Source organism: Camarhynchus parvulus, chromosome 4, assembly GCF_901933205.1.
Source record: "Camarhynchus parvulus chromosome 4, STF_HiC, whole genome shotgun sequence".
Lineage (NCBI taxonomy): Eukaryota > Metazoa > Chordata > Aves > Passeriformes > Thraupidae > Camarhynchus > Camarhynchus parvulus.
The window spans coordinates 70,810,091-70,827,629 of NC_044574.1; the positions used below are offsets into that span (position 1 = coordinate 70,810,091).

The following is a 17,539-nucleotide window of genomic DNA, read 5'->3' on the forward strand; positions in this document are numbered from 1 at the left end:
TTTTATGGTGCAAAGTTGAATATGTGAAATCTTTTGTCTTTTTACACCTCCCTTTAAAGAAACATTATTTAAAAGACTGTTCCTTTCCTAAGTAAGTAAAATCAAATTCTGCGTTAATTATTTCATGCTGATTTTAGGGATTTACTCCTGCTCTGTGTTGATTGGTTGGTTTGATTTGCCTGCCTTTTTCATTGAAACAGAGTTTGTCCAATGTTCACTTTGTGATATAAAGACAACTCATTTATGTTCTTTTACCTCTATTATTTCAATTCTGTCATGGAATATTTTTATGATCAGGTAGTGAGTGATTAATTTAAGTGAAAGGTTACCTCATAGGTATCTGCTGTTATGTCACATTTATATTTATATATCGTACATGTATATGTCTGTAGTGCCCTCCTTTGCTTTAAGAGCACAACATTATGCATTCTTCTGCTTTTTATTTAAGGTTTGGTTTTTTAACTTCATACCATTTAAGTTTTGAAGTGACTTAAAGCCATTTATGGATTTTAGGTGGTACAAATAGCAGTGACAAAATTGGCTTTTTTAATCTGTTGCTAGGGCTAAAGGAGATAGGAGTACTATGCTGAAGCATCCTTTTTGGTTACCAGCATATTTTAATAAGCATTTCAGTGGGCCTGACTTTGAAAAGACCAGAAGCTTGCTTTTCTGCCAAACTTTGTCAAATTTAACATGTGGTTTGACACATTGCAACTTGGATATGAGCATACAGAACTGACTAGCTGGGTGCTAAGCAGGTCATTTGCCTGTACAGGCCTGTTGGTTACAGGAACATGGGACTGAAGGGCATTTTCCAGTAACCAAAGGGCAAATCCTGTCACAGACTGAGCTGCCACCACTCTCTTGGCAATGGACATGGAATATTGTGCTTTGTGGAACATTCACTTTTGTTTTAAGCTCATTCTAACTGCGTAGCGGTGGTAGTGTCTTTTTAGTTTCATCCTTTCATTCTTTAATTTAACATGTTTGGTTTTTATGCCTTGTTTTTGTTTCCCGTGGCTGACTGGCTCTATTTTTGTACTGAGTTTCTTTGCTTTATCAGGAGACTCTGACAGTTCTGCTGGATGCTAAGTGTTCCAAACTGACAGGCTGCCCATGTCATTTTAGCAACCTGACAGTCATCCTGGAGTCTCCTTGTTGCTTCTGTTCTTGCTCCTAATCTCTTTTTTTCAGATGGTCACTCATTCAGTTAATTCTTCACCCTTTTTCAAACAATTTTCCACTGCGATTTTAATTTAAAAGAAAGTTGAGATCTGAAGACTCAGTATGTGAGTCCATGAATGTGTTAAAAGCAATAATTTGTATTATTCCTTTCCTGAAGTGATTCTACAAAGGTATTCTGAAATATATAATATTCTAAAATGTATACAAAGTGATTCTACAGAGTCACTCTAAGAGAACTCTATTTCAGACATGTCAGCTCCCTTTACAAATAATGTCTATTTATGAATGGCATTAGTATTATATATTTATGCCTTGCATACAAGACAGTCTCTTTTTCCATAACCTAGTGAATTTACTTGTACACTTCGAAATATAATTTTTGTTTGTTTGTTTCATAGACTTCAGTTTCACAGTCCTTCTCAGTTTCAAGGAACAACTTACAAGCTGCAGTACTTACATAGAAGTAGGTGTTACTGCTGGATTTTTGGACCATTGTGCATTGTTAATGAATGATCCTCATTCATATTCCTGCTGCAGTATTTGCAGCAGGACATCCTGCATTACAAGTGACACAGTGAAATTTAACAGAGCAAAAATTAGGCACCTTTTTTTCTTCCTAGAGTTGGCTTTTCCAAGATCTCAGTCTCTGATAGACCTCTTATTTTGATTTTAAATAAAGCATAAGCATGAGAATATACTTGTCCATTCATGAACATTCTTTTTTTTCAAGAAACAATGCAGTCCCTGTCAGATTTGCCATCTAGCTCCACCTTCTGGGGACTGGACATCCTTATTAACTGAGATTGAGAAGTTTCAGTGTGAGCAAGGAGCAGAAGATTGTTTTGGAAAACTTAATCCACAAAGGTTGTCCTCTTTACTAGTGACATGTGCAACTCTAGATTCTCTAATAATTTATATCTTCTCAGTTGCTAGGGTAAGGTTTTCTGCAAACTTAGAATTTTTATTGTTTACCAAAAAACCAAATACATATGTAAGCAGGGCTCAGTATTCGTTGGGACATTAAGTACTCAGCAGGATTTATTTTTAATAAATTTAGTATGAATGTTCTTTAACAAAAAAATGACCTTGAGAATTTAAAATCCTTTGAATTCCTTTTAAATGCAACTATTACAGACAAAAACTGCTTATGTTAGTAAGTTAATAATATTAGTATTAGTATTCCAAACATGTAGTCTCCCCTCAAAAAATGTTGTGAGAAAATTATCTTGAAGCTACCACAAAGTATGTGCATATTTGGAAAATCATAATAGAAGGTGGTTATCAGTTGTTTACTGGCAACCTAGAAGGCTGCATGAAGAAGAATCCACTTAGATTTGTTCTGGGTCCAGTATTATTTAATATTTTTATTACCGACTTGCCTTATGAAATATGGATGAAGCATATAAAATTTGCAGGTGCTTAAACCTGGGAGAGGCTTTAAGCACTGTGGGAGCAGGATTAGAATGGATCCTGATGAAGCACTGAAATAATAGGATGCAGTTCATCCTACATTCAAGGAGAAATACAAAGTTATGTTCCTGAAGAAACAGAAATCCACAGTGCGGGTGGACTGGTTAACTGGCAGCTCAGTAAAAACAGATCTAAGTATTCTGTGATTTGTGGCCAGTATGTGACCCCCTCTATTCATAAATTTAAAGAATGGTCTGGGTTGGAAGGGATCTTAAAGGGCATCTCATTCCAACCCATCTGCAGCGGTTGGGCAGGGGCACCTTCCACTAGACCTGGTTGCTCAAAGCCCCAGTCAGCCTGGCCTTGAACACTGCCAGGGATGGGGCATCCACAGCTGCTCTGGGCAACCTGTGCCAGCCCCTCATCACCCTCACTGTGAAGAATTTTGTCCTAATATCCAATGTAATCCTACACTCTTTCAGTTTGAATCCATTCCCCCTTCTCCTGTTTGGACACATGCTCTTCTTTTATGAAAAAGGCTGTCAGAAATGCTCTTCAGCCCTATCCACGTAACCTGAAATTGTAACAGCAGGTTCAAGAAGTGTAGTTAGTTCTTGAAATTCTGCTTTTTCTGCCCTGGCTATCAGAGTATGTGCCACATCCTTGGCTGTATATCCAGCTCTCCTTTCCCATGGAAAAGGAACAGATATCTGCTGTACCTTTAAGTCTACTTTGAAATGGCCAAGTATAATCTTTTTCATTATTTGCTCAAGTAAGGAGCAGCCAACAAACTGTAGTCTTACCACATACAGCCCTGCTTATTGGTTCATTGAGCATTACATATTTCCAGCTTACTTTGCTGCTGTTGCTTTTATTGGCATATGTATATTGCTTAAATTAATAATGGATTGTAGTTTGACTTGAGAGTTTAGATTGCCTGATCTGTCAACACTGACTTCCAGTGTGTTACACTTTTTTGTCTGCCTTATTTCTAAACTCGTCTGTGTTTTGCAGCAGCCTCTGCTTGTTCATTTGCTTTTATTCCCTGGAATAAACACCACGGTTAGTTCTTGCTATTTTCTCCTCATGAAGAGGGGAAATCGAGTTGCTGCTCAGTCTTTTTCATCAGCTTAAGGAGATTAAATCTTGGTAGCTCTGCACTGCAAGCTCTCCAGTTTTCCAGCAGTCTCTCTAAAACATGTACACCAGACTTTGGCACACAGTGTGTCATCACTGTTAGTCAATGACATGTATAAAATCACCTGGAGCTTGTACCTGGGGGTGGCTTATCATCTGTTTTTTCAGGATGACACTCACTTCAGAACTGCTTTTTTCCAGGGAATGCTTCCTCAGTCTGTATTACTCATGGTTAAATATGTATGCCTGTGTTAAAACTCATGTTGTCTGACCACAAAGATAATAAAAAGCTCGTCTTGTTTTCTGTGCCTGCTTTGTCCTTGTTCCCCTTTCCTGCTCCTTACTTTCTCTAATTTCTCCCAGCTTTCAAAGTTCTCTCCAGTCATCTTGGTTACGGTTTTATTAATTTATGTGTTTTTCTGGAGCTCAGCCAAACTGACTGGCAACAGGCAACTGTATTCCTGCCTAAAGAACCTCCTCAGTACTAGCGAGGTTTTACTGGCCTGACTCAAAATGTTACCTGAAACTACATGCTGTCTTGCACCTCATTACAACAGATTTTAATTATCATTGATTCTTAATTACACTAATCTACAGAAAATGTGAGCCGATTACAGACTGTTGCATTGTCAGTTGCATTCCCAACTTTTATATAGATTCTTCTAGAGTGTTGATTTCCCTCATTTCAAGCTGTACGATCAAACTGAGATGTAGATTCTGAAGGAGGGGGATTTATTTGTTTGTTTTTCTTATTTGCTCAACTTAGGGGTAGGCAAAGCCGTATGCAACTACAGGGCAGGTCTGATTTTATTAAATCCTATAAAATTCAGGAGTAGGTGGGATTATTGGGCAAGTTTGTGTAAGGTGTTCCAATTCTCCTCCATTCCTAGTTATCGCTGTTTCATTTGTAATGTATTAAGGAATCACATTTTTCAAGCATTTCACAAGGTTTTTTTTAATATGCCTAGCATGTATTTTTACAGAGAAAAACATGTTTCAAAATAGTCTACATCTCTCTGATAGAAATAGCTAAAATGAGTTCAAAATCTCTAAATATTTAAAGAGAACAACATAGAGAGAAGCTAAAAAAAAAGGAATATGATCTGAAGCTTATTATATTTCCAGCCTGTAGATTAAGTAGGTGATACCCTTCCAGATACCAATTTGTTATTGTGTTTTGCTCTCCAGCACACACTTTTTCTTAAAAATCTGGTTATTCTCTCTGGTTTTGCATTTTTGATGCTCTTTCATTTCTTACATAGCCAGTTTTAGGTCCTGAAAGGAGACTCCATCGCCACTGTATTAATCTTTGTGTGCTTTTATGTGTTTCCCTGTATACTCCATTTGTGACACTTAAATACAAGTTTTACAGAGATGCTGGGACTGTTAGAAAAGGCCATTGTTTCAGAGTGCATTTGGATTCAGGCCAGGGATTTAACCCCATTCCCAGTGGTAAGATGGAATCCTATTTATAAGTATGTTCTCCAGTGGCATTTGTGGTCCCACAATGGTCTGGGGAGAGCTGCAAGGGTTGTTTTAAAGGGAAGGGTGAGCTACCCAGCTGCTGCTGCCATCCTTCCCAGTGGAAAAGGGTTTTTCACTGGAAGTTTTCCACTTTGGAACAGATGACCTGTTCTGTTCTAGGTGACTGGTATGAACAGCTGTACCCGCTGGTGCTTACACTGAAGGACTGCATGGGAGAGGTGGTGACCAGGGCCAAGCAGTCCATGGCGTTTGTCCTGCTCCAGGAACTTGCCTGTGGTTTGCCCCAGTGTTTGATGCTGACCCTGAGAAGAGACATCGTCTTTAGCCAAGCAGTAGGTTGTCTTGTGTCACTTACTTCCTTCTGTTGCTGTGATTGTAAGCATACTGTTCATGCCAGTGTTTGTGGTTTTCTTTCTTGTTGTTTTTTTGGTTTTTGTCCTTACAATTTGATACAACTTTTTCATTTATTTTCCATGATATTCACCTAAATAATTTACAATGTGGTAAGAAACTAAATAGTAAGCAGAAATCCATGGTACTTCTATCACTGAGTCAGAGAAGCAGGTCTGCAGTGGACTGGAAAAGTTGCCTAAACCTGCCTTTGCACAAAGAAATATCCAGAAATCTATTTTTAGACTTCCTAGATTATATAGTTCTCAAGTCTAGCTTTGAACATATCCTGCTGATATTCATAATCACAGAATCACACTATAGGTAGGGTTAAGGGACCTCTGGCGATCATCCCATCCAATCCCCCCTGCCAAGGCAGGCTCACCTAGAGCAAGTGACACAGGAACACACCCAGGTGGGGTTGGAATGTATTCAGAGAGGGGGACTCCAAATTCTTCTTGGTCAGCCTGTTCCAGTGCTCTGCCACCCTCAGTGTAAAGAAGTTGTTCCTCATGTTCAGGTGGAATGTCCTATGTTTTAGTTTATGGCCTTTGCTCCTCATCCTGTTGCTAGGGACCATTGAAAAGAATCTGACACTTCCTCCTAGCCCTCACCTTTGAGGTGTTTATGTGCATTAATGAGATCCCCTTCAGTCTTCTCCAGACTGAACAGGCCCAGCTCCTGCAGTCTCTCTTCATAAGAGAGATGCTCCAGACCCAAATCACCTTTGTGTTCCTTCTCTGGACTCTCTCCAGTAGCTCCTTGTCTTTCTTGTCCCAATGAGCCCAGAACTGAACACAGCACTCTAGATGTGGCCTCACAGGGTACTGGCTAGGCAGCATCCAAGCTAGGGAGATCTTTTCTCCTGGTCACCTTGGAAATAGAGAGGAGATCATTTGTTTTCAGTTTGTAGCAGTATTTTAAGTGTTTAAATACTATTAGCATGTCTTTCCTTACAACTGTCTTTCCTTGGCAAATAACTGAAGCTCTTCATGTCTTCTCCTGTATATAATGTTTTTTTCAGATAGATTTTTTTCTAAATATTTCACTTAATTTCTCTCTTAAGTTGTATGTTGCAACTGCCAAGGAGATTCAGTTGGATTAGATGTTGAACCACTTTTAAATCCATCATAATTCACATGTTTAATTCACATAATTCGCATCATAATTCACAGTCTTACATGTTTGAAGCCTGACAAGTGAGGTTCTGGTCTTATTTATGTCAGTGTAAATAACACACAATGATACAAAACAAATTAGGCTTATCTAATATAAATTAACAGAATATTTCACTACTTTCTACACCCCAAAAAAACCCATCAAAAGACATTATTATGAAATCATAGTCACTAAACAGAAATGCCTGTGCTGATTTCTCAAATATGTAGGTGTTACCTCTGTTGTGTATAATGATTGCAAGCCTCATTTTAACTATTTGTCTTGTAACAGTACTCTTAGTTGCACGTGTTTTAATTATCTTTACAGCTCGCTGGATTGGTCTGTGGTTTTGTAATCAAATTGCACACAGGTTTACATGATCAAGGATTTTTACAACAGCTTCATACTGTTGGATTGCTCGTGCAGTATGAAGGACTCCTTAGTACATATAGTAAGTATTGCTCTTGGACAAAGTTCCTTATGTACCCTGCCCAGAAGTTACCCAGGAAGCTCTTATTTTAACCTCTACTCTGTTTCCAATAATTTGGCTTGTTGAATCAAATATTGTCCTTACAAGACAGTAGACTTGCACATAATAGCACAGCTGAAGTCATTGATACTGTGGTGTTAATTTTGCAGCAAAAATTATTAATCTGTTTCATTCTGAGCTCCTCAGAGAGCACGGCCTGCTAATTGTTCCATGCAGACCTGACCCAAAATACCAGGTTTACAAAACTAATCCAAACAGAAGATTGAAACACTTACTGCTTTTATCAGCCTCAGCCCTGATCACCAGTGCTGATAGCCTGAAAACAGTTCCATAATTTGTTGCAGATGCCATTAATTGATATGTATTAAAAAGGAAATTTGGAGGGAGAAATTGCCTTATGTTTCAGACTTTGAACTAGATCTATTTGAATCATTCCCTGAATCAGAGATTTTGACTAAAGTAGAGGAATTTAGCATTTGTGCAGCTTTTTAATGCAGTTGTTCATTTGGAGATAGCTGTCTTCTCCATGATGCTTGTTTTTATTCTCAAAACCTTTGTCCTCCATCAGCAGGAAAGCCTTTTAAAAACTTTCAGAATAGACAGAAATGGCTTTTCTGAGGTTATTTTATGCCTATATAGAGCAGGCTGATTTTCAGAATTGCTTAATACTCATGGTTACCATTTAGGCCACAGAATTGTCAGCAGTTCAAGAAATTAGTCTGGTTTTATGTAGGTTACTGTAATGTGGATTTAGAACTGTGGTTTTGAGATGCACAGACTGGAAAATATATTGCTTTACTCTAACCTATACAGTGACCGATCTGCCAACTCTGTTAATAGTCTCTTTAATCTTTTCATGCAGGTGAAGAAGCGGGGATGCTAGAAGACATGGCTGTGGGCATTTCAGATTTGCAGAAAGTAATGTTTAAAGTAATTGAAGCCAAGTCAGAGGATTTTTTGCCTATTATAACTGGAAGGCGGTAAGAACTTTGTTTCTTGGAGCCCAGGAAACTAAGCTGCAGTTTTAATCTGTAGTCCATGAAACCCATCTAATGGTTTTATTGTTGCTGAATTCTGTTTTATTGAAAGTGCATTGTTTTACTTTTTAGAAGGTGAGGTAGTAGGGATTCTAAAAACCAGTAAGCTCTGGGTTACTCTCCTGATAAAAAGCTAAAAGTTACTAATACAAATTAATCTGAACAATGTCTGTGTTGTGCAGAGCTGCTGGTGCATTATTCACACACAGATACTGAATCCTGGACTGGTGACAAGGCCATTATTTACAAATGTGGTCTCTAACTGAGAAACTTTGGTTTTGAATGTCCTGAATTTGTATTTCAGCATGAGAAATGAAATTGCAATTCCAAGAGTTAGGCCTTGATTGTTTTTAAGATGGAAACCAAAAAACTCAGATGCCACTTAGTATTAAAAACTTAGTAGTCACTTTTAAAAATGGAAGCCTTTTTTAGCTGCTGAAAATCACACAGGACATACACAGTCTCAGAAATCCTTGCACAAAATCACTTATCGTTTATGAATCTCATGTAAGTACTGCTGAATATCAGGACATAAACTGCAATACTCCATTAATTTTGGCTATTTGAGGGTTAACAAGATTGGAATGGATTTTTCATCTTTATTATTATTCTAGTCTGAAGCTCCTAATACTTTTATTTTGCAAAAATCACTTCCTTAATAGTATCATTGCTCTTAAGATGACTGTAAATTAAATTCAGCTAAAAGCAGCAACTGTTAGAAGATAGATGTTTCCTCTGAAGGGGGCTTTCAGCACTGATTTACTTAATTATTCTAGATGATTCACTCTCATCGTATGGGCTTTCTCAGAAGGGATTGAAATAAATAACAGGAAGGCTGGTGTATGATAGGCAATACATTGGGAATAATTAAGAGTAATTATGATGTGTGGATCAAACAGAAGAAATACATCCTTTGTAAATCACAGCAGTCAAAAGTCCTGAAAAATGCAGCATTACATTTGCTGGCTTGCTGCCATTACTGTGGTACCGGAGCTGTCACAGCAAGAGGTCCTGGATTTGAAGGGGACTGGAGCTTTCAGCTGCCTCAGGCATTCTGGATTGATGGAGCAGTCAGTGTTTGGGAAGAAGAGCTACAGCCCGTGATTGCTGTACTGTACTTACTGGCAGATATTCAGTGGATGGGATTGGTATCAGAAAAAAATAAAATCTATAAGGTTTATCCTATCAAACAGCATTGGAAGTCAACCATAAAAAGAAAAGATGAAAAGGTGAAAATTTGGTATTTTCTAATATTTTTTTTAGAAACCCTCCATTTTTATTTTGGTTGTTATATGGTATGGCTCAATAAATGAGAGTAAAAGACTGTAGAAATGCAAGACAGAAAATCAAACTACAAATTCTTATCTTGAAGAGTCAGCATATTCACTTGTAATTGTTTTTTCTAGGAAAGTGCTTAAATCTGATATTCTGTGTGCACAAAAAAATCAGTCCAAAGTGTGTGGCACTGTCTAGCAGTGCACTGATCTTCTGGTGTGGGTAGTAGACACCAGCCACCCAGAGGTGAAATTCTGTTCAGGAGCTCACATTCTTTTATTAGAGGCCAAAATATGCACTTTTTAAACATTCTTTACAGAATCACAGAATATTTTGAGTTAGAAGGGACCCATATGCATCATCAAGTCCAACTCCTGGCCTTGCACAGGGCTTCCCAAGAATCACACCCTGTGCTTGAGAGTTCAAACGCTTCTTGGACTCTGTAAGGCTTGGTGCTGTGACACTTCCCAGGGGAGCCAGTTCAACCTGCTCAGCCTCTCTCTGGGTGAAGAACCTATTCCTGACATCCAACCTAAACCTCCCCTGACACAGCTTCAGGCTGTTTCCTCAAGTCCTGCCACTGCTCACTTGAGAGAAGAGATCAGTGCCTGCCCTGCCGCTTCCCCTCCTGATGAAGGTGTAACCGCAGTGAGGTCTCCCCTCAGTCTCCTCCTCTCCAGGCTGAGCAGACCAAGTGACCTCAGCCACTCCTCACACAGCTTCCCCTCAAGGCCCTTCACCATGCTCGTGGCCCTCCTTTGGGCCCTCTCTAATGGCTCCATGTCTTTTTTATATTGTGGCACCCCAAGTGCCCCCAGCACTCAGGGTGAGGCCGCCCCGGTGCAGAGCAGAGCAGGACAATCCCCTCCCTTGCCCAGCTGGCCATGCTGTGCCTGATGCCCCCCAGGACACAGTTGCCCTCCTGGCTGCCAGGGCACTGCTGACTCACATTCGGCTTTGCATCGACCAGGCCCCCCAGGGCCCTTTGCACAGCGCTGCTCTCCAGCCTCTCGTCCCCCAGTCTGTCCCTACATCCAGGGCTGGCCCATCCCAGGTGCAGAGTCTGGCCCTTCACCTGCTGAACTGTCTACAGCTGATGATTGCCCATCTCTCTAATTTGTTGAGGTCTCTGGAGGGCTTCTCTGACCTCAAGGGAGTTGACAACTCCTCCCAGTTTACTATCATCAGCAAACTTACTTAGCATTCCTTTGAGTCCTGCATCCAGGTCATTAACAAAGATGTTGAAGAGCACAGGGCCAAGGAGGGAGCCGGCAGAACCCCACTAGTGGCTGGACACCATTCCTATGTCACCCCGTTCCCTGTAACCCTTTGTTCCTGACCCGTAAGCCAGCTGCTCACCCATCCCATAGCACGGTTATCCAGCTGTGTGCTGGACATTGTGTCCAGACGTACGCTGTGACAGGCTGGATCAAAAGCTTTGCTGACGTCCAGAAGCGTTGTCTATTGGCTTTCCTAGATCAGCTAGGTGGGTTCATTTATTAGAATGCAGCTCAGAAAGCAGTGTCCTGAGCTGCATCACAGTATGACTAGCAGGTCAAGGGAGATGCCTTTCCCTCTCTATCCCACTGTCATGAGACCCCACCTGCAGTACTGCATGCAGCTCTGGGACCCCACATAAAAGGATGTGGACCAATTGGAAGTCTTAATGAAGATGGGCTTAAAGATGATCAGAGGGCTGGAGCATTTCTCGTGGAGACAGGCTGAGAGACTTGGGACTGGTCAGCTTGGAGAAGACAACACTCCAGGGAGACCTTACAGCATTTTCCAGTACCAAATGGGGTTACAAGAGAGCTGGAGAGGGACTTTTTACAAGGACATGGAGAGACAGGACAAGGGGGAATGGATTCAAAGTAAAAGAGGGGGAATTCAGATTAGATGTTAGGAGGAAATTCTTTGCTCTGAGGGTGGTGAGGGACTGAAACAGATTGCACTATGAAGTTGTTGGTGCCTCATCCCTGGAAGTGTTCATGACCTGGTTGGATGGGGCTCTGAGCAATATGGTCTAGTGAAAGGTATTCCTGCCCATGGCAGAGGAGTTGAGTTTAGATGATCTTTAAGGTCCCTTCCAACCCAAACCATTCTATGATTGTGCACATGAACTTTGAGGTATCACAGTCTCGTACACTGTGTTATCAACAAAGCCCAAGACTGGACTAGTACTTAAAGCCACACTGAAGTGATCTAGAACATTGCATTCATCTGAAAGAGGAGCTGGGTAAAGAACCTCCAAGCTGAGTTGCTGTGACTGACCATGTGTGCATTTTTTTTTGTTTTACAAAGCAACATCCATGTAAATTACTTGTTTAGAGTTTACTGCAATGAGTTAAAGGTGTGCAATTTCAGCCAACTCAAAGCAGCTGCATGATCCATGACCCCCAGCCATGTGGAGGGCACCCTTTAGAAGCATTCTACCAGTATTACAAGTGTTCGTCTGTCTTCATGTGTGATGATAACAAATATTAGAGAATAATGCAAAGAAAGTTATAGAGAGATATTTTTAAGCAGTCCTGTTTAGGCAAATCTTATACATTTAAATATTTAAGACCTAAGTTTATACCGTTTGTTCTTAAATAGATGAAGATATATTAGTTAGTCTCTTAAAACACATGCTTACTTTCTCCACTCTGTTTTTCTGAAAGGTCATTAAATGTTAAAAATTTAGTACTGATTTTTCCATCTCATTGGAAAATGTTGTACCCAGCTAATCCATCTCCTGCCTGATAGCTCTGCACTGAATCTAGCCATGAAAGAGAGAAAGCATATGACAATCAAATTTACTGTTATATATTTTTTTCTTTAAGTAGAATCATAGACCTGTAAGATCTTTGGCAAACTTAGTCAAGCAAGTCCTCCAGATTTCTTCCAGTCTTCCAGTACTTTGAGTTGTTTCTTTTTTTGCCTCCACTTCAGTACTACTCCTGGACTTTCTAGACAGCTCTGTCACAGCTTTATGGTCTTTTCTTTCCACAACTGGAAACGCATTATTTTCATTGTGCAATTGGTAACAGACTTTTTAAAGTTACCAAGGATTATCTCTGAGACTTCAAAAAGTGTTTTGAAAAATAAAAAAGGCAAGGGGAGAAGTCTCAAATTGTTCTCATACTAATTTATCATACCTAAAGACCATTATTTCTCAATGTTCTTTCACATGCAGAGATTTGTAGTGATTTTGGGAGTAGTGAAATATAACAATGCAGTGATTTGGTGGCAGTTTGGTTCTGTAGCGCATGCTCTTTGAATTAGACTAAACTTTCTTCTCAAGCTCATCAAAGCACTCCATCAATCACAGGAATGTTCTGGTAGTACTTGACAGCAGCCAGGAGGGCTCCCAGGCAGGCTAAGAATTAATACTGCTATGCAGAGGTCATGGGAACCACATTCTTTAGTATCCTTTTTGCTAACTCTCTGTTTCTTTCACATGTGAATTAATTGAACAAAACACAAACCTACCTGGGAAGCGGAACTATTTCGGTTTTCATCCCTCCTCCCTGAGACATGTATTCTCCATTCAGGACTGATATTCCCTCTCAGTGGGGAACATCTGGCATTTGCTCAAAGATTGCATGCCAGTTCTAGCCTGTACTGAGGCAGATGTTGCTGCCCTTGCTGAATGCAATTACATTGCAGTCACAGGTCTGCACTGCATCCATTTTACTTTTTTCTCAGATATATCAGCAGAATAAAGTTTAAACATGATCACTGGCTCTTCCAAGTGGAATCTGTTTTTCCAAACATTTGAGCTGGTGCCAGTCATCCCTCAAGCTTGCTAAAGGTGTCAGAGCTACTGCAGAAACTGACATTTTTCTTCAAGGTTTTATTTCTTTTTCTTACCCAAATTCTCCAGAGGTCATTTTTATTCTTTAGCAAGTATGTGATTGGAGAGTTGGAGGGACTTCATGATTATTTACTTCATGATTATCCATCTTAAATTTACATACAAAACTTGAGTGACTTCCTTGGCCTGACTTCTGTAGGCAGGATAGATCTTCCTTCTGTCCTGTTGCTGTAACACTCCTTATTGCTGGTGTCATATTTCAAAGTGAAAATTTCAGCCTCCATTATCAGTCAGCCCTCTCTGACTAAAATACCAGATCCTGGAAACAAATGGGTTTTCTTCTAGTCTGTTCTTTTTTTGTTAATTTAGATTGGTTGCTCTAACAATGAAAAGAAAGCTAAGAAAAGCTAAGATAACATTATCCCACTGTTTCTGTTGTGGGTTCAGGCACCAGTTCTCAAAGGCAGGTGGAATCCAACTTGGGGCTTCCATGTGATCAGAATTTGACCTGGCAGCCAAAGCAGTACATTTTTCATGACATCAGACTGAACAAAAATATAAGCCCAGAACTGCTATACATCATATCCCTTCTCCTAAAACAGGATTCACGTTTGTGGATGAGCATTCAGTTATTATCTTCACAGAGACCATTTTGTTGTTGGTGATGCGTTCTACCCCCAGGGAGAAAATCCAACCATTGAAGAAAATGCGAGTTTTACTTTGTGTTTTTATGAAACATTTTTGCTCAAATTACTTTTAGAATGGATACCAGATCAAGTTGTGACTTTGGAAGTAAGTTGTTTTTGTAACTCAGCAAGATGCATTTTTAAGAGTTGAGGTATTCTTATTGATATTTGGGTAGCAGAGGACTTTTTTGCTGCTTTCATCCTTAGTCCTATTTTCACTTCAGTAAAGAAGTTAGTTTATAGTTATATACAGTTATACCTGCCTTTCTTCATATAGCTTGGTTATGCTCTTAAAACAAGCAAGCTGAATCATCCCTTTTTATGGTTCAATTAAGGGAAAAAGGGAGGGATTTTTTAAGTCCACACGTTCTCTATAATTTAGGAAGATTATTTTAAGAAGACCAATCAAGAACCCCATCCTTATTCTTGTTTTCATTTTTCCCAGTGAGCATTACATTATAGAGGTCCAGCTTCCAGCAAAGATGTTTGAGCTGCTACCACAGGAGATTAAAGAAGGAAAGCTGCTTCGCATGTATCCAGTGCTCTTTAATGTTGGAATCAATGAACAGCAAACACTGGCAGAGAGGTAAGAAAAAGTCACGTTTCATTTTCTGTCCAAGTACTCCATGCTGGTACAGGCTATCTCTCAGGATTAGAAATAAATCTTCTTTGTTATTTGCTCTTGGACAATCTCACATTGACTCAGTGTGTATTTTCAGAGGTATTAAAGGAAATAAACACAAGCTATGAAGCACTGTAGAACAATGAAAAAGTCCAGATGAAGATAAGACCATAAGCAGGGCTTCATTTCACAGAGTTCGTGCCATGTTTCTCTTGGATACAGATGCAAAATGGATTTCTATTTCAGATGCAGAATTTTGTTTGTATGCAGTACTCTGAAATTCTCACACAAGTTTGAAAATTCAAAATTCTTACATCTTGAAGATGGGGTTGAAGAGTCTAAACAAGTGATAAGCTAGAGAAATTAGTACTCCTATGCAACAGATTGCTGGAAACTAATTAATTAGTATAAGAATAGTCAAGTTTTCACCAACGTATTAATTTTCTTTTCCAAGAGAAGGGTATCTGTCAGTCACGTTAAATTACCACATTTGTGCAGTGCTAAAACCACAAGGTAGAAGTCAAGATGTCATTACAGACAGCTACTTTTTTAAAACGTCTTGTCTTTTAGCTGCTTTTATTAACAGAGCATCCAAAAGACATAATGCTTATCTTTGGGTTGCATTCGCTATAAGCCAAAAGCTTATAGCAAAGCTGTAGCTGGAGTAATAGAGGGAGACAGTGAAAATCCTTAACCTGGATAATAGGCAAGAAGTTAAGCACCCCAGGATTTTATCTCCTGTTCATTGTAGACAGCCAAGTAAAACCAGTCTTTTAAAGAAGTCTACTAAAGAATGCCATCAGGTAGCTTTGTAAATGTTTATGGGACACTTTTCCAAGTTGAGTGTGAGAAAATTTAGGCAGAAAATTGAAATGGGAGACATTGACTGAATCTAAAGACAGTAAAGTCTGGCCTTTTACTGGTGAAAGAGTTGGATAGTTGGTTAGAGAACTTGAAAACTTCTTGAAAATGAAAATAGGCTATTCTTGATGCCATAAAGAGGAAAGTGCTGAGAGGAGCGACGTGGCCAAACTCATAATGTGCAAAACCAACAAAATCAGTCATGACAGTTCTGAGTGGGACACTCAGAAAATAAGAGATAAGACATGGTGTGGTAAGCAAGAAGCAGGCTAGTGGGAGCTTACAGGAGTGAGATAGGCAGGAAGGACTGAGTTATGAATGTTCTGAGGAAAAATTTGGCAACACTTAGAAATAGCCTGATTACCTGGGGGCTTGTAGAGGAGTTGGTATGAAAAGATGCCTGGCTTGCAAGTGAAGTGGCAGGAAGTGTTGTTCCCAGTGGTCATTTTACATTGTGTGCAAAGAAAGCCATAAAAGAAAACAAAATAGCCACATGTCTATAAATATGGATATGTACTAATATCTACCAAGAAAACAAGTTCAATGCAGAAGCAGCTTTTCTGCATGCAGTTACAGTCTGCTTTTGTCTTAATTCAAAATACTGCTTAACTCCTAAAGCTGTACATTTACACCGCACACGATTTATGGCTAAAAGTATGGAGGGGTTTGTGGGATAAAGAACCTGAGAATATAAAAACATTTTTGTGGCAAATTTCTAGGAAGTGTTACTGTATTAGAAAAAAACATCTTCTAATTCGTTTTTTGATAGAATACACTTGAGAATATTTCTGATTTAAAAGAAATGTTCTCATGTGAGAGTGCAGCAATGGCTACTGAGGAAGTAGTCACATCTTCTCCCTGTGGCCTGTTGAAATATTTGCTTCCCTTGTACACAATTTAGCAGCATATTTGATATCTTCTGATCTGTGTCCCCTTCTCTCTGAGTTTCTCACTTAGCTGCCCATGCCTCTCTTCCTGTACTTCTCCATTCCCATTTCAAATCTATTCTAAAGATGAATTTCAAAAACCTTGGCCCTAACTGTCATGGGGACATTCTTGTCTTTACAATCATATCTCCTGTAGTACTGTGAGATTTAGTTTCTTGGCATGTGAAATGTGGCTGTTGTGGAAATCTTGATCTCAGAGAGAAAGATATTTGTTTTTATACCTACAGTTAGTTTGTAGATAAGCTTCTCTTCCATCTTGTGTCACTTCCATATTGTCCAGCTCTTACAGAAATTAATATGCTTAAGCGATAGCAGCACTAAGAGATGGAGGAGTTGGTGTTCTCTGCCTGTGGTACCGTTTGGAATTCCGCCAAAGTGCCTTTCCATTTATTCAAGATTTGTGAGGGAAAAAAAAAAAGTGCCTTATTGCATGTTTGTAAATAGATTGCTTTGTTAATAAACTTTTGGAAGAAGTATGCATCAGTGATGACCTCGTTTCCAAAACGTAATTCCAAAGCATCCAAGGACTTAACTACTGCACGTTTGACAAAATCTCATGCATTTAGCACCAAAGTTTTTTCTTTATGCAAAGAAATAATTATGAAGGACAATTTATCTTTTTGTTTGTGTGTTTTGGGTTTTTTCATAATTTACTGTGTATTTTCATAGGTTTGGAGATACCACTTTGCAGGAAAACATTAACCAGGAAAACTTAGAACTTCTCAAAGAATATTACAAGTTATTTACAGAAAAAATGCCTCCTGATTGTGAGTACAAAATAATGCAATGTCCAGATGGCTTTGAAAAGCTTTGAATGGGTAAAAGGTTATAAGACAGTAATATTGGCAGAACCCCATAACTTGTTCCATGAATTTAAACATTTTGTATCTGTAATATCCTGCTGATCTCAGGAGTGATTTCAGGCCCTGTGCCACAGCAGAAACTACAGAGAAAATGAAACAGAGGAATGATGAACTGAACAGCTATTTTAAGTTATTAAAACAATAAGTTTCTTAATATTTCATGTAGAGGACAGTCTGTACCTACTGTATTTTTACAT

General features: G+C 39.2%; 1 protein-coding gene across 7 annotated transcripts in view; it reads left to right on the forward strand.

Moving 5' to 3' along the window:
• Positions 1-17,539, forward strand: part of INPP4B (inositol polyphosphate-4-phosphatase type II B) — a 309,017-nt gene that overhangs the window by 251,702 nt on the left and 39,776 nt on the right. For all 7 annotated transcript variants that reach the window (XM_030947361.1, XM_030947363.1, XM_030947360.1 and 4 more), the window contains 5 exons: positions 5,377-5,549; positions 7,093-7,216; positions 8,118-8,235; positions 14,495-14,635; positions 17,149-17,246. In XM_030947361.1, coding sequence (XP_030803221.1) covers positions 5,377-5,549; positions 7,093-7,216; positions 8,118-8,235; positions 14,495-14,635; positions 17,149-17,246 — 654 coding nt within the window. The remainder of the gene's footprint in view (positions 1-5,376; positions 5,550-7,092; positions 7,217-8,117; positions 8,236-14,494; positions 14,636-17,148; positions 17,247-17,539) is intronic.